Source organism: Ciona robusta, chromosome 1 (assembly GCF_009617815.1).
Source record: "Ciona robusta chromosome 1, ASM961781v2".
NCBI lineage: Eukaryota > Metazoa > Chordata > Ascidiacea > Phlebobranchia > Cionidae > Ciona > Ciona robusta.
Genome location: NC_143235.1, coordinates 4,251,062 through 4,274,187, shown reverse-complemented (window position 1 = coordinate 4,274,187; position 23,126 = coordinate 4,251,062). Strand labels below are relative to the sequence as shown.

The window sequence follows — 23,126 nt, the reverse complement described above, 5'->3', positions numbered from 1 at the left end:
AGATCAAAATTTGTATCCCACAAAACGCCACAATAAAGCAACAGAAAATTGGTATGTATTTGTAGCAGATACAATTAAACATAAATAACAGATAGTTAAAAAAAGAACATGATGAAAATTACCAGCGATAATTGTCATGCTGTAATTTCCTGGGCCTATCCCGATTCTTAGGTTCCTCAAAGTCCACATTTTCACGAAATTCATATTCATTTTGTTCTTTTCTTATGTTTGAACGATCTTCTATTTGCGATTTACTTTCATAATCTGTGCTTTTACTGCTGTCTGCTTTACCAGACCAGACTGCAAGAGCAGCTTGCACAGCTGGTTGATTTTGAAGCGCCATTTTTATCTTTTCTAGAGCATCAGTGACACCGGACTTTGTATTCACATCAATTATACTGTTAGATCTGTGACGCTTTCGCGGAACATCATCTTGGGGGAAGCCTCTACGGTCCTCTGGGGAATCTCTTTCATCACGACGTGGTCTCTCACGATCACGATCATTATAACGCTCCCGTGACCTTCTGGGTGGAGTCCTATCATGTGAACCACGTTCCAAATCACAATCAGAGTCTTTTCTATATCGCCTACCACGCTCAGGAGATCTTCTGTATTTCCGACTATCTTCAGTTCTATAACGATCAGGTGAAACACTGTTTCGAGTTTCACGATGGCGTCTTGGACTACCTCGCCTTGGAGAGTTGCGACGATCATATCTATCTATTGAAGGAGAACGATTTCTGCTTCTACTTTCATATCTCTCTATGGATAGTGATCGTCTTCTGGTTGTAAGAAATTAAAGTCATAATACAGACATCAAATTAATTGATAAGTTGTTTACACTACTACATTTTACACTATGCCCACTAACTATGCATTCTATGATATAATTAAACATGGCAAGAAGATTATATCAATAGGAATGTGTTGGCCCTTGATCACTTAAAAAGGCAAGCAAAGTAACTTTTAGACTGGACCTATTAATGGCCACATGTTGGACCTGTTAATAGCCACATGTTTCCTGATTACAATAAAATCATTTTTGTAAGTACCTGCTTGTGCTAGGTTGCAAAGGATCCTTATACTTGGACATAGTGGTGGTAACCAGATCTCGTATCTCTCGTTTTACCTGTAAAAAGTTTAGTGCAAGTATGTGAGCTAGAATTTTTTACCAATAATATTGACCGATTTTGCCATAATTAAAGTTGTAATCTAACAGTCCAGCGTCGTAGCGTCCCTGCCTCTAACCCAGAGGTTATGGGCTCAAGGCTCTTTCCTGCTACCATTGTGGGCGTATGTGTCCTTGGGCAAGACACTTAACGGAATTGCTCCACCCAGTGGTCACTAATCGGTTGTCCAAATTATCAGTCAAACATAAAAAAAATTAAAAAATTCCAAAAAATAATCACCCACAAAGTAACATACTTGGTAACTCGTAATCTGGCACGAGGTGTATGAAACAGAACACCCGTGTTTGGCAACTGTCACTTTCTGGCCACTCGTTAGTTGTTACATTCATTCAGTTTTTTGTTAGTGACTGTCCAAGTATTATTACTGTAAATACTTGGTCTATTAATATTACAATGTGTTTGGTATATAAATGGCAACACTCAAACATACAAAATAAATGGACACAGATTTCAGGTTGCAAAGTTTTCCCAAGCTACAAAGTCATAACATTTGCAAAAAAACATTGGGTAGATTTTAAACTTTATATATTTCCTAATCTAATAAAAATACCCTAATTTTTAAACAATTATAAGTTAAATACAATACTGTTAAACCAACAGATGAAGTAATATAAAATAAAAAATAGGAGGAAAAAAATTAACAACTTACCTGGACTAATAAATTTTCCATTTTTTCTCTTTTCTCCTCTTCTGGTTTAGATAGGACAGTTCCCATTTGACGCATGTTGTCTCGCATCCTTAAATAAAATATATTTTATAGAATTTAACATATTGCTTAATTGCTTACACATGCTAGCAACACAATTTGATTTTAATGCTTAAATTATTTTCTTATAAAATAACTATGAAAAATAAACCCTTTTTTTTGTAGTTTAAAAAACCCAATTTTGTATATCAAAAAATTGTAACTTTAACTAATATGAATTACCGCGCCAAATTGTCTTTATAATTCTTTCTTTCCACAACAAGGAGATAAAGCTGTTTTCGTTCCACGTTATTCATTTGGAGAATTATTTCTCTCTCCAACCCATGGTCATCAAACGTACTCAACAAGTAATCGATTACCAGCCTGCGAGGAAAACAATGGTTAGCCGATCATCTGGAATAAGTAGTCAGTATTTTAACTACATCTGTTGTTACCTACGTGTAGGGATGCACATTACAGAATAATTAGGTATTCTAGGATATCCTAGAATACTTTATTTCGAATCTAGAATTCCGAATCTTTTTATATTTATAGGAAAAAATAATTTTACCCACAAAAGTCAGTTTATAGACTCTTTAATAGTAGCCTTGTTGGATCACGAGCTGTAAAATGATCAAAAATTGTACTATTGGGTAGTTTTTGCTTCATGAAACGTATAGCAGGCTATAAAAAGACGTTGCCAAACGTTTACTCTCGAGGGTCCCACAAACACATTTTTTTTTTTCAAATCTAATTAATTTGTTGTAATGTTTACTCATTAATACAGTGCATGGTTGTTGAGTTTGAGTAGGTAAACTTACACTAATTTTTCTTATATCTGAGTCTTTTTTTGCATACATTTTATTTTATATGGATGAGTTTGTTAGTAAGTGTAATTGGAGTTGGGCCTAAGCTAACACATTATCACACACACTGACACACACATGTTGATTTGAGACTGTAAGAAAAAAATATAAAATAATATGAGTTTGCATATTTACCTGTTTTGATGTTCTTCTCTTTCCCGTGAAACCTGTAGTTCATGTGATACAGGATCATAATCACGAGGTGGAAAATCACGTGGATGTGGTCCACGTAAGAAATGAGGTGGAGGTGGTCTCATTGGTCGAGGTGGCCCGTGATATCGCATATCACGCTCATGATGGAAAAACTCACGAGGCGGACGGGGGCCATGAGGGAAAAAATTTCGTCGTGGTGATGGTGCGTAAAATGGAAATCGACCCATATTTGGTCCATTTTGTGGAAAATTGTGACGTGGTCTGTTCATGAAACGTGGGCGATGATCATGAGGATGATGCATTTCATGAAAATTATTCATGGGAGGGCCATGAAAATTATTCATGGGGGGGCCATGAAAATCATTCATAGGAGGCCCATGAAAATTTTTCACGACAGGTCCTGCTCGATCTTCATGCTCGAACCAAGGTTTTTCATGAACGTTTGGCGGTTTTTCATGAAACTGCTCATGAGAAGGTTCATGAACCACATCATGGGAAACAGGTGGAAGAAATTCATTGGTCCCAGGTTTTGGGACCACTCCAGGAATCTTCTTTACTATTTTATCATAAATACTTTGATTTAGCAAAGCAAGTGGATCCACCTCTGAAAGTACAAAATATTATCAATGAATGAATGAATGTAACTTACTTTATCCTCGCGTGGTGGAAAACCGACAGTCGTTATAACACGGGTGTTCTGTTTCATACACCTCGTGCCTGCTTTTGTGTGTGAATTTTTTTTATGTATGCTTGATAACAACCTGCAGTGACCACTGGGTTGGAGCCTTGAACCCAATACCGCTGGGTTAGAGGCAGGTGCGCTAACCACTTTGGCACGGCGCACCAATGTCAAAGAACTCTATACCTGTATGGCTGTATAATATTATAAATATTAGTTATGATAACTTACGCTTGCGCTGTTGCAACAATTCCTCTCTCCTGTTTAACTCTTCTTCTTTTTCCCGGAGTTCTTGTTCTTTTTGAGACAGATTTATATCATCAATACCATTTATAGGGACAGGTCTGAAAAAGATATTGAGAAATTTTGAGTTGACTATTTCTGTCTGATTTACAAAACATTGACTTACTTTTTGAAAGGCACGACAATGTCACATGGTTCTGTAACAAAAAATTGTAAATGTAATACAGCATTTTCACAAAATACCGGACAGATTGGCAATGGTTTCATCTAGTGGCAAAAGGAGACTTGACATGCTTATAGAACTGTCCTACTAGTAAACATAAATTGTGGGCAATACTGCGGTAAAAATTTATAGGCACAAAACTATGTTGTACACACATCAAATTTCAAACAAATAAAAAATCTAACAAATGTGTCTTACGCTGTCCAATTTTGCCGTTTTCGTTCTCTCGAACCTGTGAATTTTTATCTTAAATTAATCAGAAACAAACTTTTACAAAAATAATCTAAAAAGTTTTCTACTGTATTGAGTGTCTATTCTATATAAATGTGCAGATCTAAAGTATGGGCTATTGCATTTGCTGCATTAATAAATGTGGTTATTATTGTTAGACAAGGATAGGTTTAACTCCTTTTCAACAATGTCATCCCAGATTTTACAAAAAAAGTATGTCCATATATTTATATATTTCTTCAATAACTGAATTTAGAATTTTTTTTTCTAAAGCACCCGTTGGTTTATTCTGTGAGTTTACAACTACAAATACTTGATTATTTTGAAGCAAATATTTTATCCTACTTACTTGTACAGAAGCAATCACCTCTGGCCCGCCATACAAACCCATTATAATCTTGGCATGGAAGAATGCTTTTTCACTAAGCGTTGAATTACTTTGCTTGATGTAGTTAGGATACCCAGTGACAGCTTTGTATCGATCAAAATGATGTTGTTTCTAAAATAATTGAATATAAACTAAACACACAATAAGTAGGTCCGGCGCCGTAGCACAGTTGGTTAGCGCGCACCTGCCTCTAACCCAGAGGTAATGGGTTCAAGGCTCGTTGTTGCTACCATTGTGGGCAGATGTGTTCTTGGGCAAGACACTTAACAGAAATTGCTCCAACCCAGTAGTCACTAATGGGTTGTCCAAATTATCAGCCACACATAAAAAATGAAAAAAAACACAAAAATAATCACCCACAAAGTAACATACTTGGTAAGTCGTAAGCTGGCACAAGGTGCATGAAACAAAACACTCGTGTTAAACAACTGCTGTTTTCCAGTTTTTAAAATATCAGGCTTTAAAAACGAAAATCAGCCATTTAAAATTGGCTTTTTAAGTGTGTTAAAAAAACAAGAACAATAATATAGATCACTTTATATAATCTATAGAATATTTAATGGATCTTACCATGTACTTGACCCGATGTTTTGTACTGCACACATGGTCGTAGACAATGTTAGAATCACTCGCAACATTACACAACTCGCAGAAGAAAGTTATTGCACCGTTCCCATCCTTTCTCCTATATTCAACTACATATTCAAGGCCTGTGTAAATGAACCACATTAGAAAATTTCTAGAAAGTATCCACATTTTTTAAATTTTCAGCAAAATCATGGTTGACAGTGTTAAAATACATTTTTACACGTATAGTTGTCAACAATAGGGAACCTCATTATTTAAGGTAATGAACAATAAACTTTGGACCTGCTTGTTTGTATAGACACATAACTGCAAAGTAAAAGCGGTATTTTTACACGTTATTTAGTGAAAATTGGTGCACCTCTTAAAAAGGATTATTAAAAAAACGAAACAAAATAGGGTAAAAATGTGATACCAAATGGACATTTCAAGAAGGCCCTGTCTACCCTGCAACCCCAGGTTTGCAACCTATAATTCTATTCCATAGTGGGTGGAGACTGTTCGTCTGGGACCAAGGATTTAGGCCAGATTGGGTTTTGGCCTATTACCCCAACATACAAACTGCTTATGTATGTCTAAATAGAGCGTGCTCCATATGTGACCAACTAGCTATTTTTTTTGTATGTATGATTACGACATGCACATTATCTGTATAAGACATACGTTTGTGTGAAGCCTATTAAACCATAAAAATGAGCTTTACCAATAACTGGTTCTTCCTTTGCAAGACTGTGAAAGTTTTGTTGCGCAGTCGATTCTTCTCTGTTTTCCAAAACATTAGTTGTGATGGTTTTGAAACTATTGCTGGACAAGTCTGTGAATCGTTTTAATAAAATAGTCATTGAATAAGAACAATTACTTACAATCATAATATACAACATATGTAGGTAATATACAATATATTTTACACAACAAGCTGGAAAATATTATTAAACCGAGTGGTCCAACTATGTACAGACGACAAACTACTTGCGAAGTTGCGAGCGAGAATGTAAAATATTACGGTGAATATTATTTTTTACCTAATATACTTAACTTGCTTACTACTACTATCTGTCATATACAGAACTACTAGCTTGTAAAATTAAAATAACTGTTTCTAATTACTTGCAATCAAATATAGTTGGACCACACATGGTTCTAAAAATTTATATACAGTTAATGATCAAATAAGTTAACACAGAATTTTACTTAAAAAAAATTCAAAAACTATATTATCTTTATTCTTAACCCTGTTTTAGGCAGAATAAAATTTCATACTTTACGTATTTTGTATTCGGTGAGATCCTACAGCCTAGCACGCAATTGAAAAATTTGAAAATACTTTGCGTAACAAGAAATCGACTATTTATGCAATGCATGTACCCAATTATTGCAATATTCAGATAATATATCTTAATGATCTGAAAATAAATATTTTTGTTGCAGACAAAATCTTGCTTTAAAAAATTAGTAGCAGGTTTCTTCTGATATTTCGGTAAGCGACAATTTTGCTAATTTAAAATTAAAAAACTAGAGCTTATGTGCTATCAACTGTCTTATACACACCAATTATTTAACAACTGACGGTCTAAAGACTATGGATGCGTCAAACCAAACCCAAACTTTTGTTTTGGTATGAACTATAAATCCATATTTGTGTTTTTAGACCATTAACCACTTGTTTTGCTTAAATTTTATTAGCATCAATTTTCGTTTAAAACCGAATGTAATCTTATGTGTTTTCCTTCTTGAAGTAATTAGCGTTGCCATTTAGACCAAACTTGATAATAAAGTTTGTTGAACCTGAACAATTACCTCTTTTAGTACATGCCTACTACAGACACAATTTCACGCAACCAACTTGTTCTAATTCAAATGCAGTCTAGTTTTCCATGCCCTGACATCTAATGCATTACTAAAGCATGTAATTTTAAACTCTTTGCTTTATGCATCTAATTTGGCTTTTGTTTTTATTTATGTGTTTTAAACTGTATTGCCTTTGCTTGTCTGCTTTGTATTCAGATTTTTCTTTAGGGAATTACAAAATATATAGGCTAATTTATATATATATATATCAATATAAAACAAACAATGATGTAAAAAGTATTTTGCATTTTGTTACACATAACTTGTACTTACCCATGACAGCAAGACCCTTTTTACGCAAAATCTGATACAAAACAACATAAAAAAACTTGTTAACATTTGTTTTAATTTAAATAAACACCACAGAATAAAGTACGTTATACGTCAAAACGTGGTCAGTTAAATATGAAAGCTGTGACAATTTCGTTAAGGATAATTTTGAATTTTATTAAAAAAAACTGTGGTATAAAACTGAGGTGAGCAGAATAATAAATGCAAAAGCCAAGAATGCAACTGAAATGTTAAGATTATTCGGAGAAAAATATGTATCCAATATATAAAATTAGAATTTTAACTTGTAGGTAGCCTACCACTATGGTACACAATTTAATAAATTTTCCAAGAAAATAAAAAGGACAAAAAAATGTATATATATACAACTACTTTGTGGTTGAAAAAAGTATTTGATTACCTTGTTGTGCTTTTTCCCAGCATAATGTGTGTCCAATGCACTTTGTCCAGAGCAAGAAATATCACAAACCTTAAGTTACATTGGCAATCAAAGAAAGTGTGAAAATTCCAATTAACAGTATAAACAGCATTATTATAACAAAACATAACCTCATTCCACATTAAATTAAGTTCTGCTTGGCTAGCAAACAGAGCTTAAGTGGAACTATGTACAATGAAGTATATTGTCTGCTTATTCCGTTATTTCTACTGACAACTTTTCTAATTTTTTTAATGCAGGTATTGTGCCTTTAAAAGATGCTGTCAATCTTAATAAATGCGATCTAACATATTATTATAAATAAACCAATTTAGGCGAATGCGTTTTTGAGTAATTACTGCTGAGCAATTCCTTTTCTAAAGTTTTATAGAAAAGGTTATTGTACAGCATGTAATACACACATGTTCCGTTTGATACTGTCTGGCGAGGAGAAGCTCTTAAAATTCCGCAAACCAACACCTGCAAGTTTGATAATCTCCAATATGTCACAACTCACAACTGCCACTTAAATGTGACGTAAATGAGTAACAAACTGAGCAAGCATAAAATAACACCAACATAATGAATAAAAGTGTGGTTCCGTGCATAATATAGGATCATATAACTGATTTTCGCTTACTCCTGTTTCAACATATTCTAATAATTCCTTGGAGAATTGTTAACACTTCTAATACAAATTTAATACATTGTTTTTTTAAGTTTTTAACTGTTTTACGCCTACTTTAACTAGGTCTTCGTTTGTGAACATAATACAGTGGGCAATATTGCCAATTTGATTCAAAAATTACCGCGAAGTGGTTACCGACGCACTGTTCAGTGATACCAGGAATGCATATCATGTGCCAGATTCTTCAGTTAATGCATGTGCGTGATTATTGGCATAAAAATATAGTGAAAGCAATAATCAGAAGAGGCAGCGATAGCTAGAGACAAGAATCTTTGAAATAAATTCCTCTCCTTTCATTAGTGGTATCTTTGGGTAATCCTTTAGCTGGTGGCCACCTGAAATTTTGGTTTCAAAATGTTCTATAGCCCTCACTGATACCTGCTGTCTAATTTTTTTTTCAAAAAAGTCGGGCGTTCGTGTCGAAAATTAACTTTAAAAATGCGCAAAAACATGCTGTGTCACCGTAATTCGTCTGATTTGCGTAAGGTTAACGATTTATTACGTCACAATCGCGGTCTGTTACGTCACAATAGTGGTATTGGTTTAATTCAACCTTGGTTTAATTCATAACGGCTGATGTGGAAAATACGGTGACGCAGCACGATTTCGCGCACTTTCAAAGTTAATTTTCGACACGAACGCCCGAGTTTTTTCAAAAAAAAATTATACAATGAGTATCAGTGAGACCTAAGGAACATTTTGTAACCAAAATTTTAGGTGGCCACCAGCTAAAGGATTACCGTATCTTTGTGAGTTATTGCAGTACACAAATTTTTAGGGTTACGATGCGCAACGTAGGTTTAATGGCGAATGCCCCAGTTTGTGCATTACATTGTACACATTAGGGCGGCCAATATTTATGTAGACCAATTTGTATTGAATAAATTCATCTAAAAGTGTATGTAGTTTGCATGCCGATACTGCGATACATAACGACTGTGCGTCTTGTCTTGCCTGTGTGAGATCTAGTCAGAAACTGCCGTATCCAGTAGACTGGCCGTTTCACAAATTTTAAAAACGAAACTGACGTTACCTAATAAAGACTGACTAATTTTGCCGTGCAGTGTGAGTAGTAAAAGCAACTGATACATAGTCTATTATATTACTAGTAATATTACCATAAATAATATTTATTTTACACAAATTCAAATCAGTTTCACATTTTTTAAATAAAGTTTTAAATGTGTTTTGAAATACAACCATTTTTTTAGAAAACAGCCACAAAGTTATATATAAAAATTAGATATACATAAAAATGTGTGTTGGGCTACCTTGCAATAATATGTGGATCCAAAGTCCATTAACCCAGCATACTCATCTCTGTCATCGTCATAGTATTCTTCCATCTGGTTCAAATAGAAAATACTGACAAGGTAAATTTTATATTTAGGAAAAGGTTCACTTTTGGACATTTAAGATAGACCTAACTTAATAGGATAAGATTTAACAATATACAAATTTACCTTCTCGCAAAATTTAGATTCTTTATGAACTCCAAGCGTCCAAATTCCAGGGTTTAGTAGGTTTGAATAGTACTTGTGATGCTTTTCAATAAACAAATTCTCTAACACTACAGTAGCGACGTAATCAAATAGTAGTCTGCCCTCTGCAGCAATAAATACTAGACCACTGGGGTGTTGTAAAAGGAAAAAGGGACCATTTAGTTAACGCAGCTTTTTCTTCCCTGTGAAGTGCGATTTTGTACCAATTTTACAAACATGAGGTGTTAAGACTATTTTAATGCAAAATAAAGCGTGTGTAAGTTTTAATACCTGAAAACGACGGACCAAACTAGAGATTCTATTAGGCCTTGTTTTATTAAGAAAACACATTAACGTACGACGGTTTAAAAAACGTATATTTAACTCAATGTAAATTTAGAATGAAGTAAAACAGAATCGAAAACAAATATAGAACCCGCAAGTGTGTTTTATGAGATCATGATATATTTTAGATTCTGCATTATGAATATAGATTCCCTTTTTCTCGTGTTATCTTTGCCATCATTGCAATTCACTATCTACTACCTTGTGCGTGCGAAACAGCGCAGACGAAGAACAGTCATGTTGTTTTGTTAAATTCGCAGAACAATAGTGTTGTATAGGTACAACTGGCATCGCGGTTAAAATTGTGGGTTAATTATCTAATATTTAAATTAGTTCCATTGCAACATTTAAAGTGTTGCCTAATTAGGGCGGCCTGTTTACTTTTATAAATTTTACCTTTTTAGCAGTTTATGGTTTGATGTAGCAGGTATAGGTTCATAGTATATATTGGCGGACGTTAAACTTCCCTTTTAGCTGGTGCAATAGTAATACAGTTTCTCATTTAGTTCTTATTACCTTGTTTGTGTATGTACAGAATAATTATACAAACAGAATATAAATATAATACCTGTAAGTTTTTACCAAACAAATTAAAATCCGGACTTATCCATTTAAAGCTGCCTATGTTGTATTAATAAATTATCAAAGATAAATTAACATGGATTTAAACACAAAAGAAGATGCTGGATGCTCTCGTGAAGACCGTTCTTCTGTATCAAGTACATCGGAGACAATGCCACTCAGTCATTATGACTGTGATTGTATAAAACAACCAGATGCCGCTGTAAAGTGTGAAGGTATATCAGACCTTTTGGGTGCTATGAATACTGTGTACACTTTTATTGCTAGATTTGTAAGAGTGACTACTCTATTTTCATGGTTCAAGTGAGAAGTTGTGAAGCAATAAATATTGTAAAAGTGAATATTATGTAACTTAATTGATGCAATAAATAAATTGGGCCTACTAGTTTCCTGTATGGCTTATAAAAGTACACTGAAATCTTGTTTAAAACATGAATGTCATGGTGTATTCCTACAGTTTCATTTGTTGTTCAGACATTCCAAGTCTTTGTAAACTCTGCTTAGAAGATGGAGTGAAATTGGAAGACATGATTGTCCTTAAATCTTGTGGCTGCGCATTCTGTTTACAGGTTTCACTATGATGCTATTAGTTAAACCAAAATGATGGATATCAGATTTTGTTTTTGTTATTATAACATGCACTATGCAATGAATAAATAGGTTACTGTCTGTCGGAAATAATACAGACACAGTATATGCATGTTAATTTGAGTCATTTGATAAGACAGTGTTGTTATAACTAAATATAGACTTTGTTTTTTTAAACTTTCCCATCACATTTTATCTTATTGTTTCATGTCAATTTAAATTGTTTATGGCTACGATTAATAGCAAATGTAATTAAATCAAACATAAAGTAAAGCACATAACTTCTATATTATTGGAGGATTATTATATTTGATATTACTAGTTAATTGGGTACAAGAACATAAAAGCTCATTAAGTTTATGTGTTATTGGTTATTTGTTGAATATAAATATGTCACTATATGACTAATGTCAAGTTAATGCTGAAAGACAGTACACAGTAACCCATGCAATTACATTGGACATTTGGACCATACAAATTTAAAATTGTATGTATGTATAGTAGGATGGGGAAAGATGGGACACTGTTTGTGTTGGCACATAAAATATCCAAATATCTTGATTGTGTTTTTAACAATTACCAACTGTCTATGAGAGTCGTGAGGATACGGTTTTATAATTCTTTAAGTGTTCTTTTGTTACTACCAAATGGGTCAAAAAAATAGAATGAAAAGGTGTCCCATCTTTCCCCACCCTACTATATAAGTATATTTGATTGTATAAAATAAAACAGTTTTAATTAAGACACATTAAAAAATCTGTTAATTAACTTTTAACTATAAATTGTTTTTGGCAACAACAATTTTAGGTGTTACTGTATTAGTATTGCATAAATTTATTAGCTTGTTTTACTGCTTGATTTTCTTAAAGCTCAACCAACTTTTATTCAGTGTATGCGAACATATGTTGAAGTTCTAATTCGCGATGGTGTTGTGATATCAATATCATGCCCAGACTCTAACTGTGAGACAGGCGGCATCATAAGTTGTGATGAGGTTCATAAGTTTTGAATTATTTATAACTTGCTGGTTATTTAATGTATCTTTTCAGTGTTTTGAATCTAAGAACCCTGCGCGTTATCAATATATCAATATCTTTGCATATTTAAAACATGTATTATGGTACAGCTAATTCAGAAAATATGCATACTGAAATGTATATTATATGTATTAATTATTTTAAAATAAATACCAAAAACAGCCTATGTGTATATTTATGAAAACCTGTAAACATAAAAATCCCTAAACATAGAAAATCTGATTGGTTTCACAACAAATTCACAATCTTAACCACTGTAGCAAGTTTTAGTCAAAATATAAAATTTCATTATTTAACCGACTTAGTTAAATCCTAGCTTTTGTTGTAAAAACTGTTTTTCAGATTGAATTTCTCAGTCAACCAGATACTTACAAAAAATACAAACGTTTAAAATTTGAACAAGGTGCGTTGTGTACTTTTTAATATCTGAAACAGAAGTTCCAAATAATTAACGGTTTATAAAGCGTGCTGTAGGATAATATTAAAAATTTAAAAGCATGTTTTTAGTACTTTTATATATATGTATATTTATATAATAGTAGGGTGGGGAAAGATGGGACACCTTTTTCATTCTATTTCCTCGTTCCTTTTGGTAGTAAACATAGAACATTCAAACAATTATAAAACCGTATCCTCACGACTCCAGTAGACCGTTGTTAATTGTTTAAAACAAAATGAGGATATTTGTATATTATTTGCTAAAGGTTTTCCAAATTACCTCACAGTACTATAATTAATTATTAACATGCGGATAGTGCTTCATATTTTTGGTTACAGAAGTGGCAACAGATCCAAGGCGTACATTCTGCCCCCAGGTTTCGTGCTCCACTGTTTGTCATGTTTGCAATAATTCTGGTTCATCAGTTTCAACAGCACCCACAGAAGCAGTGCCTGTACAATGCCCCACTGTAAGTGCTGCTTCATGTTGAAAGGACAATTTTTGCAAGCTGTATTGTTGTCTCAGAGCAAACAGTAAACATGTGGCTGTACTTTGTATAAACTGTGTTCTTGTATGGACTTTGTATAAACTGTGTACTACCTGAAATTTGAATAGCCCAAATGGATAACAATGAAAAACGTGTTTCGTATCATTTTGTGTATAAGCTATATTAACAGAGTCTAAAATGTGTGTTTTATAGCAGTGTTTTTGTTGTTTTTTTTCTGGCATATTAACAATAATATGCTAATTGTGTTTAGCTAATAATTAAATGTTCTGTATATTTACAGTGTCATCTTATGTTCTGCTACATCTGCAAAGCAGAGGTATGTTTAATATTACCTAATCAAACCACATACATATGCATGCAAAACACTATGCTTGCCAAAATCAATTTTAAAGGCAAATTTAAAACAGGTCAAAACCGAAAATGAATTTGTATTTTTATATAAGTAACCTAATCATTGCTCCAACCCAGTGGTGACTAATGGGTTGTCCAAATTATTAGCCGATTATAAAAAAATTAAAAAATCAAAAAAAAAAATCACCCACAAAGTAACTCCTAAGCTGGCAGTCTGGCACGAGGTGTATTAACACTCCTGTTTTAACAAATTTCGTTTTCCGGCCACGCGAGAATAAAGTAAGTTACATTTACTCTTATTTTTTAGTGGAAGCCAAGCCACAAATGCAACGATTACACTCGAAGTTTTGGCAGTGAATTACAAAAACTACAGAACAGAACTGGGTATGCTTCATCTGCCATCTTAACAGCCCATTTGTTTTAATAAGCAATGCAATAAAACATTCACCTGTTTCGCTGCACCACATTCAGTGTTACAATTTGAAATATATATAGTTTCAAATAGTTTTTAATGCTAAATAGTCTTAACGAGGAATGTGAAGTTTATTTTACACCATTTTCTACATTTTTGCTTAAAAAGTTTTATTTATTGCAGGCATTAATTAACTGTTGTTTTTCTGCTAATATCCTTCTTTGGGTTTTTTTAATTAATCTGATATTCGTTAGTGCGTTTAAAGAGATAAACAGACTGGCAAAGTGGTTAGTGTGCCTAACCCAGAGGTATAGGGTGCAAGGCTTGCCCCTGCTAACATTGTGGCCATTGTGGGCGTATATGTCCTTGGGCAAGACACTTATAATCTGTGTTATAACTACTGTAGTTTTCTCAAGCATGTTTATATTCTGTCTAGCTTTTCATTAAGTGGTCCAAATGAACCAATTAAACGGTGCCCAGTGTGCAACATCTTGATTGAAAAGGACAGAGGATGTGCGCAGATGATTTGCAAGAATTGCAGCCACGTTTTCTGCTGGTATTGCTTAAAACTTCTTGATGTGAGTACTGTTGCAACAACAAACAGAGTTATCCCGTCACTGGGTCATGTGTGTATTGTGTATATATACAACTTGCATCCTGGTATGCCAGTTATGTAACCTTTGGTTAACTGTGGTGGTTACTGTCAACCACAGAGATTTGTGGCATTCAAATAAAAGTTTTTATTTAAAAACAAAATTAAATTCACTGCTACTGAAGTACTACATATGGGCATCACATTTTTTTTATTTATTTTTGATAAGAATGTGCTTGTCTTAGTGCTATGTAACGCTTACAACAGTAAACAAGTGGTTTGTAAAATAATAAATAAAAAAACAGCTAGAACTACTGGTTAATATGTAACTAGCATTACCCCCGAAACTGAATTGTTCTAGTAAATTATTAATGTATTTTCCGAAAATAAGCTAAGTACAAGCCTAACCCTAAATATTAGATAAGGTGTTGTCTGTTGTATGCCACGCAATGTTTCATACAAGGTCACCAATAAGTGGTAAACAGGTTACTTATCCTCACTGTATATTTTTATGCAACATGATTCAAGACAAACGGATATTTAACAATGACAGTGATTTTTAACAATGGGTCACAAGCTTTTTTATGGGGACACATCTTCATAAGTATAGTTCCATTCCAACTTTAGTTCTGTATTCTAATTAAATTTCACTTTAATAAATAATAATAAAAACAAATTAAAACAGAGTAGTTGTAGCTGTGTAATATAGTAGGGTGGTAAAAGATGGGACACCTTTTCATACCATTTCCTTGTCCCATTTAATGGTAAACAAAGAACATCCAAAGAATTATAAAACCACATCCTCACGACCCATAGACCGTTTTTATTTGTTTAAAACACGATCAGGATATTTGAATGTTATGTGCTAAAGGTGTCCCGTCTTCCCCCCACCCTACTGATACTATATGATACGAAATAATAAAAATGCTATATATATAAAAGATTCCTTATTGTCTAATATTTCTATTATAAATAACAACTTAAACCAGGACGTCATGGTATAAAATGTTCACATACCAGTACAATATTTATTTTTACCAGAATGACTTTATGCTACGACACTATGACAAAGGACCATGTAGGAACATGCTTGGACATAGCAGAGCACAAGTGTTTCAACACAGAATTGGGGTTTGTAGTTTTGCACTAATAAACCTGGGATGGCATTCTCGGCTACCGACTAAACTAGTCACGGCCTAAATCCGGTTTTGCTGTTTAGGTAACCCGAATATATTTTAGTCGGTAGATTTTGACTTTCTGTAATAACCAATGCACAGAAAACACGACTAAATTTTAGTTGGCCGACTAAAAAAAAACATGGTAACCAATAGTAATAGCAACTGACGTGTTTAGTCTGTAGCAGAGAATACCATCTCTGATGTATCTGCTATTCCCAGGTTTTTAAAGTCAGAATTGTTTTTTAAACGGTTTGTTAAATTTTAAGTAATAAAATGAATTTGGTACTTTTAAATTGTTTTGGTCGCATTACTGTTGAGTAATGAGACATTATGTTAGAATTGTTTTTTTTTAAACAGGATGTTAAATTATAGGTAATAAAATTTAAAATATTAGTTTAAAATTGGCAGTTTTAAATTATTTTCTTCGCATTACTGTCGAGTAGTGGAGACATTTGGTTAGAATTGTTTTTAAACAGGTTGTTAACTTTTTTTAAAAATTGTTTTGTTTGTATTACCATAAAGGCATGTCTTTCCTCTTTGTTAAAGACTGACACGTGTAATGTTGTTTTTGTGTAAACAACATCTCTATCTCTAACTAACTTGGTGATTTCAAATTACAGATTGTTGGTTTGTTCACAGCATTTTCTTTACTTCTCCTTGTTGCCTCCCCTGTTTTAATTCTTGCAGCACCAGTTATTCTCTGCTGTAAGTGCAAAGAATGTTGTCAACAGGTAGGCATTTAACTATCTCAAATTTAGGTATTCGTACTAATAATTAAACCTGCTTCCTTTAAGACCTCACTTGTATCAACACCATTTTCTATTCCTATCATTTATTTATAGTTATTAATAAACAACTTTATTTATATCTTTGATTACCGCAGCGAAGATTTGGAAATACTTTAAACTAAAAGACAAGATTTAAAAACAATGGTTGTTAAAACACGCTTACAATTAAATACATTGTGGTGTTATTATATTATTTCTATATCGCTGCGCCTTCTTCCAACGTCATCCGTCTTTCATTCGTCTCGTCTGACCTTTCATTCTAAGCAGCGCATGGTCGGAGTATGTTGTGTTTTGTATATCGTGAACTATGTTGCATTAACTGTGAACTATGTTATGTTAACTATTTACAAATAGTTGGAAAAAAAAGGACATGGTCGCTACACCTAGGACCTAGCAGACAAACAATCTATTTATGTTTAATTATTATCAAGTTAAATTTCTAATTGAAACAAAAGTGTGCAAAAAGACATGACCCTTAATCATATCCCTGAATCCTGTTAATATGTCAGAAGTGCTTTAAATAGTAAACTTTTATAGTACCCAAAGTTATATTATACATGAACCTAATGACAGACACACACAAACATATCCGCTAAGTGTTGCATTTTTGAGAAACTGTTATGGGTGCTTAAAATAATGATTATGGAAATGTTTCGAAAACAAAAATTGGTTAGCTTATTGTTTTTTTTTTGTTTTTTCTAAGGTAATTTGTCGCAAACATTTGATTGAAAATTGGTATCTACCATGCCCACTATAAGTATCCAAAATAAAACCAAGCAATACTTTTCCATGTGTGTGACTCGGATAACACACATATATATATATATATATATATATATATATAGCCTACTTTATTAAACTAGCTAATATTCATTTAGGCCATAAATCGTGCGCACCAACACCGAGGTTCTGTGGAATTACAAATGAATGACAGGACTTCACGGCAGGCAGCTCACAGGGGAAACAGACAAGATGACATTGAACAAGGTGTAATTACTGTGGAGATGTCCAACACGAACTTAAGTCACAATCCTCATCAAAATGAGGCCTCTACCAGTAACAGAACTGTGTTAGATTTTGGTACGTAGGTGGCAACACCTTCACCATGCATTTGTTGATATGTTTAATAGTAAATACTGTTCTTTGTGTCTTTGTATAAGCTTTTCACTTTAGCAGCCAAGCTGCCTAATCATTACAATCCTAATTACAGCAGTTAATCACTAGAAATGATTTCAAATGCACCCAATTTTGATCGTACTTCACCCAATGTGTTTGAAGTAAATTTCTACTTCTAAATCTTTACTGATGCCATCAAAGATACATGGTATGGTACTGTGGGGGAAGATAGGACACCTTTAGCACATAATATCTAAATGTCCTGGTCGTGTTTTAAACAATTAAAAACGGTCAACGAAAGTCGTGGTGATACAGTTTTATAATTCTTTAAACATTAATCGTTTACTACCAAATGAGACGATAAAGTAGAATGAAAAGGTGTCCCATCTCCCCCCACCCTACTATATAATAAGTACCATTTAACCATTACAACAGTCCCCTATTTTGATTTCAATTGGAAGTACTCTGACTCTGCTGTGCAACTGTCAAGGTGCTCTTACCAGTATACATTCACACCACTATGCTTTGCACATTCTGTCTTTTCACGCTTAAAGCAGTGAATCGGTGAATACTGTTACTAAATTTACATTAAAATTTACTACCAAATGCAGAACTTTGTGCAAGTAACATATTGTCTAAAATGGTCAACAGACAGTACGTTTAAACAGGTATTAAGTTTTTAAACCCAAACATAGAACATTTGCATACTGTTTTATTGGACTATACAAAGTTTTCGTACCACTTTTGGTAAGAAGACTACAGTTAAGAACATTGTACTCACTATTTTAAGAGTCACTCGTCTATACAGTTTAAAAAAAATGTCCGACACACTCAATTTACTATAGACTACATTCAAAACACAATATATAAAGCACCTTAAATCATCTGATAATTCATGTACGACATGTAGTTTTAACTTTCTGTACTTTTTTTCTTACTGCTACAATCAATGTGTTTAACCAATCATTACTGCTACTACCTGAAATTTAAACACATAGTATTAAGCCCCATAACTTGCATTGCATTTGATGTAGTTAAGTCAAGGTCTAAAGGTATGTATAGTGACATTACAAATCAACATTACACATGTATTCAATGTATTGTGGGTATCGTAATAATACAACATACAACACTTTTACAACCCATTTATGTATAATGCAAACAAATAAAAGAAGCCAGCAAAACGTAACTCCATAACAAATAATACAAAAGCGGGAACTTTTGTGATCTTGTTTTGAATTTTCTAGTACATACAATCAGTGAGTCTATCAAATTGCTTTTAAAGAGTGGATCATTTCTTCTTTCGCAATTAAATGAGTAGCTTTGTTCACTAGACCCATGAGCTTGTTGACAGAATGAGACCACTCATTTAAAACATCACTTGGATCTCTCGGTCTTGTGAAAGTCACCACACCAGCCAGTCGGTCTATCTTAGCATACACAGTCTTATTAACCACCAACTTTGCCAGGTATTCCTCTGCTTCTTCCACCGACAGATCCAGCAAGTTAGACATCCTTTTAGAAGTGATCCTTGTATAATACTTGGCCATGATACGAATGTTGTGCTCAACAACTCGATTAGCAAAGTCCTTCCACCTCTTCTGACCATCCTCAGTGTGCAAGAACACATCTGTACATGGACTGCCACTCTCTCCTTCCCTAAGCTCATGCTCATACAATGCCATGAACTTTTCCAGCTGCATCAGTTCTTGAGATACGAAGCACTCCAACAGCTCTTTGTATTTCGGAATTTCTTCCAATTTCTTTTCCGTTCTGACTCTCTCGAGCATATCAGACTGCTCATTATCATGCGGTGCCAAGATCACATACAACACCACACTCTTCAGAGCTTGCTTCCACTTAATTTTGTCAGTTTCAATCAAAGGTGTATCATACACCGCCTTAAAATGCTTGCAGGTTGACAAATAATTTCCGTCAGCCAAATCCAATTCAATCATCATTTGATAATATCTCAACTTCAACTGCTGCACATCTTCGTCTTTATTTTCAAAAAACCGAATGCTGATTTTTTTGCTGATAATCTGAACGCGAATGTAATCCTTCTTTGCCAGACACAGCCTCATTTGCTCAAGAATAAATTCGATTTTTTCCTTCCTTTCCATACTTCCGAATGTTTCAACTTGGAGCTCTTGCAGAATAGTAGCGGCCTCCCCTATATCCCCCTGGTTCTCTTTAATTTTCGCAAGTTTCATGGTTAATCTGGCTCTTTCATTTTCCACATATATCTTTCCTTCAGTCACAACTCTTAATGTGTCAATTAGTTTAAGCTTAGTTTCCAAATCCGGTGTTTTTTCCACGTAAGTATAACACTCCTGTACCATTTTTGCCACAGCCAGTTTAAGCTGACTACGTTTCTTTGTTAACACAACAATGATATCGTTAAGCATTTCCCATTTTTTTGCTTCGAAACAAATTTTCACAGCACATACCATAATCTTCCCATTGGACACCATATCGCATGCAACTCTTGTTTGTTTTTCCAATCCGTACAACTTTTCGAGAGCTTCCTCCAAGTTCCCATCCTTTGCTATTGTTTCGCACTCTGGAATGAGCTTATCTACAGTCTCGCTGTAGTCAACTTCCATCTTTTCGAGTTTTCCATCTCCGGACATCTTGAATTGTATTGGCAATCTACAAATGTACGATAAAGCACAAAAACAAACCTAATCAAGGTTCAAAAACTTTCGAATTATTCTGACGCAGCACGATTTCGGGAATCACCATTGTGTGGGTAAAAAGGATGCGAGCAAGTCGTAAATTACTAAACTTAACAAAACATTTAATTAAAAAGTATGCCCGGTCATGCATATAGATGTTTTATTATATTAAAAAAAGACATATTTTTCGCGTTAAATTAAGTCAAGCTTGTTAAAGTAAAATCTAGTTTAAACTTGGCTTGACGATTGCAGACGACAAAATAGTTTGTACCAGAGGACTTTGGTTTGTACACAGCAGAGTCCGTATATAAACTCTGGTACACAGTCATATACTTTCATACAACCAAAGAAAGCTATCCTTAATACCAGAGTCTTAATACAACATACCAACATGTACGAATACCTAGAAGAAAAATGCGCACTTTGTGCAGACCTTTGCATCTTTTACCAGTTTCCCTTTAGGTATTTTCCCACACCGTTGTTATTTTGTTGGTGAAGCTTGTGCAAACGCTTACGGCTTAGCAATTTTATATTAAATTCACTCATTAATTCGTGTTGTTTCCTACATTTTGTATAAGATCCGCTTGATTAACATGGATTTCAATTCTGTGCTAGAAGAGCAATTTTTAGCAGCTGCTAATCATCTACAAAGCATGGTTGCCAACCACCCAGAAAAAGCGAGTGAAGCCGATCTTTTATATTTATATGGACGATACAAACTGTGCACAGAAGGCCTATGTCAGACACCTAAGCCAGGTTTTCTTAGTTTTGCTGCAAGGAAAAAATGGACTGCTTGGAACAATTTATCCAATTTAAGCCGGGACAAGGCAATGGAAGAATACGTTATAAAAATTAAGCAACTGGACCCAAATTGGTCTCAAAATGGGCGAAAGTTGACACCATCAGGCATGGGTGTTTCAGTGAGCACGTTGAACCATTGTAGTCGGGATGAAAAGGATATAATTGACACTGAGAAAGATTTATTTGATTGGTGCAAAGAGGGATCTCTAAGTAATATTTCAAAGAACAAACCTTTAACTTGGCCTAAGGATAGTGAGGTATGCGTAGGTTTAAGTTATTATGTATTCAAAATATCAACATTTATTTATTTATTCATTTATTTAATATCATTAGATTCAATAAAATTGATCTGTATACCATGGCATTGGTATGCCAGTCAAACTCCTGCCCACAATAAATCTATCTGCTTTTATCTTATAAATTCATAGCTATAACACTGTTAATGTGTCAGCAGAATATGGAAGTTCCTAACAAGATATCTCACCTTCAAGACAGTTATTTTGCGCGTGTGCACGTGCCATTGTTAAAAATTGGAGTGTAAACCATGTACATCACCAAATCACATTAGGAAATCTTACCTAATTTGATACCCATTGGGTTTATTGTTTAATTAATTGGCGCTCGTGAGACAAGTTATGACGTGCATAAAAAAAAGTTTGTAAACAAAATCCCTCATGCACCTGCTGTAATCTTCAGACTGTTTTATGTGCAAACAAAACCAAGATTGTAAAAAAGTATCCCCAAAGGTTAAGTTTGTCACAATGTGTATGAACCAACCCTGTAGGGTTCAGGGTGTGCTGCAGAAAAAATGAAGTTGTGAGGATAAATATTTTCATGCAGGACAGAACACTTCTTCATTGGGCTTGTGATAGAGGACACAAAAATATTGTTGAATATTTAATACGAGAAGGCCATGACATTAATTGCCAGGATTCGGACAAGTCAACACCACTTCATTATGGTGAGTGTGTGATATTATAGTGGTTTAAGGTTGAATGAATAAATGTAACTTACTCTATTTTCTACCATGCAAGGATAAAGCAAGTTACATTCATTTATTGCCATTTCCGTGATCAATTTTTACAAACTCATATTTTTGTTGTAGTCTTTAAAAAATAAGTTGTTATAACCTATAAACGCCATTTAAAAGATAATTAGTTATACTTATTAAACCATAAGCAGTCACAAGTGTATGATAGACACCTGTGTTATTACAACTGTCATTTTCCTGCCACACAAGGATAAATACATTACATTTATCTATTTAGCTTCTTCCTGCGATCGGGAGGACTTGGTTGATCTTCTTCTTCATCAAGGAGCTGATCCATCAATAAGTGATGCAGATGGTGATACTTCACAGGACTGTTGCTCTTCTTCCAAAGTTAAAGAACTTTATGAGGAATATTTCAAAAACAGAAAAAATAATTGTACAAATTAAAATCAATTAGAATTGAACATTTAGTAATGGACCAAATGCCAATCGTGTTTATTAACTGGTACTTAATCATGTACCTCTTTATTACAATGTTCTTACACTATTTATATTTGAAACCCACATTGCAGAACAATTTCCGTTTACACTTCACTTACCTGTATTTGGTTTTTGTTGCAAAAAATTGCTCAAGCTTTACTTTTGCTCGTTTTCGTATGTTGTTGCACTCTCCCCGAACATTAATTGTTGTTGTTTAAATTTATGTTTGTCATGCTAAACGCTGGACTAATTTTTTATTTTAAATTCACAG

At 33.8% G+C, this 23,126-nt stretch overlaps 4 protein-coding genes across 6 annotated transcripts; 2 read left to right on the top strand and 2 right to left on the bottom strand.

Annotated features, from left to right (window-relative positions):
• Positions 1-33: 33 nt before the first annotated feature.
• LOC149741605 (uncharacterized) lies at positions 34-10,131 on the bottom strand. 3 transcript variants are annotated; one of them, XM_089893804.1, is made up of 15 exons: positions 9,952-10,131; positions 9,760-9,853; positions 7,783-7,851; positions 7,365-7,395; positions 5,947-6,057; positions 5,229-5,368; positions 4,620-4,769; positions 4,238-4,271; positions 3,983-4,013; positions 3,805-3,917; positions 2,877-3,498; positions 2,119-2,259; positions 1,840-1,927; positions 1,053-1,129; positions 34-782 (listed from the first exon to the last, which is right to left on the bottom strand). In XM_089893804.1, the coding sequence occupies exons 2-15, from the start codon at positions 9,832-9,834 to the stop codon at positions 119-121; spliced, it is 2,346 nt and encodes a 781-aa protein (XP_089749930.1). In that variant the 5' UTR covers positions 9,835-9,853; positions 9,952-10,131; the 3' UTR covers positions 34-118. The 3 variants fall into 3 exon arrangements, with proteins under 3 accessions (XP_089749930.1, XP_089749929.1, XP_089749931.1); XM_089893803.1 differs by having other exon boundaries at positions 9,760-9,834; positions 9,952-10,126; XM_089893805.1 differs by lacking the exons at positions 7,365-7,395; positions 7,783-7,851 and having other exon boundaries at positions 9,760-9,834; positions 9,952-10,001.
• A 367-nt stretch (positions 10,132-10,498) lies between these two features.
• On the top strand, positions 10,499-18,518 carry LOC149741604 (putative E3 ubiquitin-protein ligase RNF144A). Its single transcript, XM_089893815.1, has 11 exons — positions 10,499-11,111; positions 11,371-11,465; positions 12,374-12,478; positions 12,864-12,924; positions 13,299-13,429; positions 13,749-13,784; positions 14,127-14,203; positions 14,668-14,809; positions 15,865-15,954; positions 16,622-16,732; positions 17,668-18,518. Exons 1-11 carry the CDS (start codon positions 10,973-10,975, stop codon positions 17,875-17,877), a joined length of 1,197 nt encoding a protein of 398 aa, XP_089749941.1. The 5' UTR covers positions 10,499-10,972; the 3' UTR covers positions 17,878-18,518.
• A 400-nt stretch (positions 18,519-18,918) lies between these two features.
• On the bottom strand, positions 18,919-20,664 carry LOC149741603 (26S proteasome non-ATPase regulatory subunit 12-like). Its single transcript, XM_089893812.1, has one exon. It carries the CDS (start codon positions 20,536-20,538, stop codon positions 19,174-19,176), a length of 1,365 nt encoding a protein of 454 aa, XP_089749938.1. The 5' UTR covers positions 20,539-20,664; the 3' UTR covers positions 18,919-19,173.
• Positions 20,665-20,939: 275 nt separating this feature from the next.
• Positions 20,940-23,126, top strand: LOC149741602 (acyl-CoA-binding domain-containing protein 6-like). The gene is made up of 3 exons (XM_089893828.1): positions 20,940-21,641; positions 22,225-22,345; positions 22,653-23,126. Exons 1-3 carry the CDS (start codon positions 21,177-21,179, stop codon positions 22,820-22,822), a joined length of 756 nt encoding a protein of 251 aa, XP_089749954.1. The 5' UTR covers positions 20,940-21,176; the 3' UTR covers positions 22,823-23,126.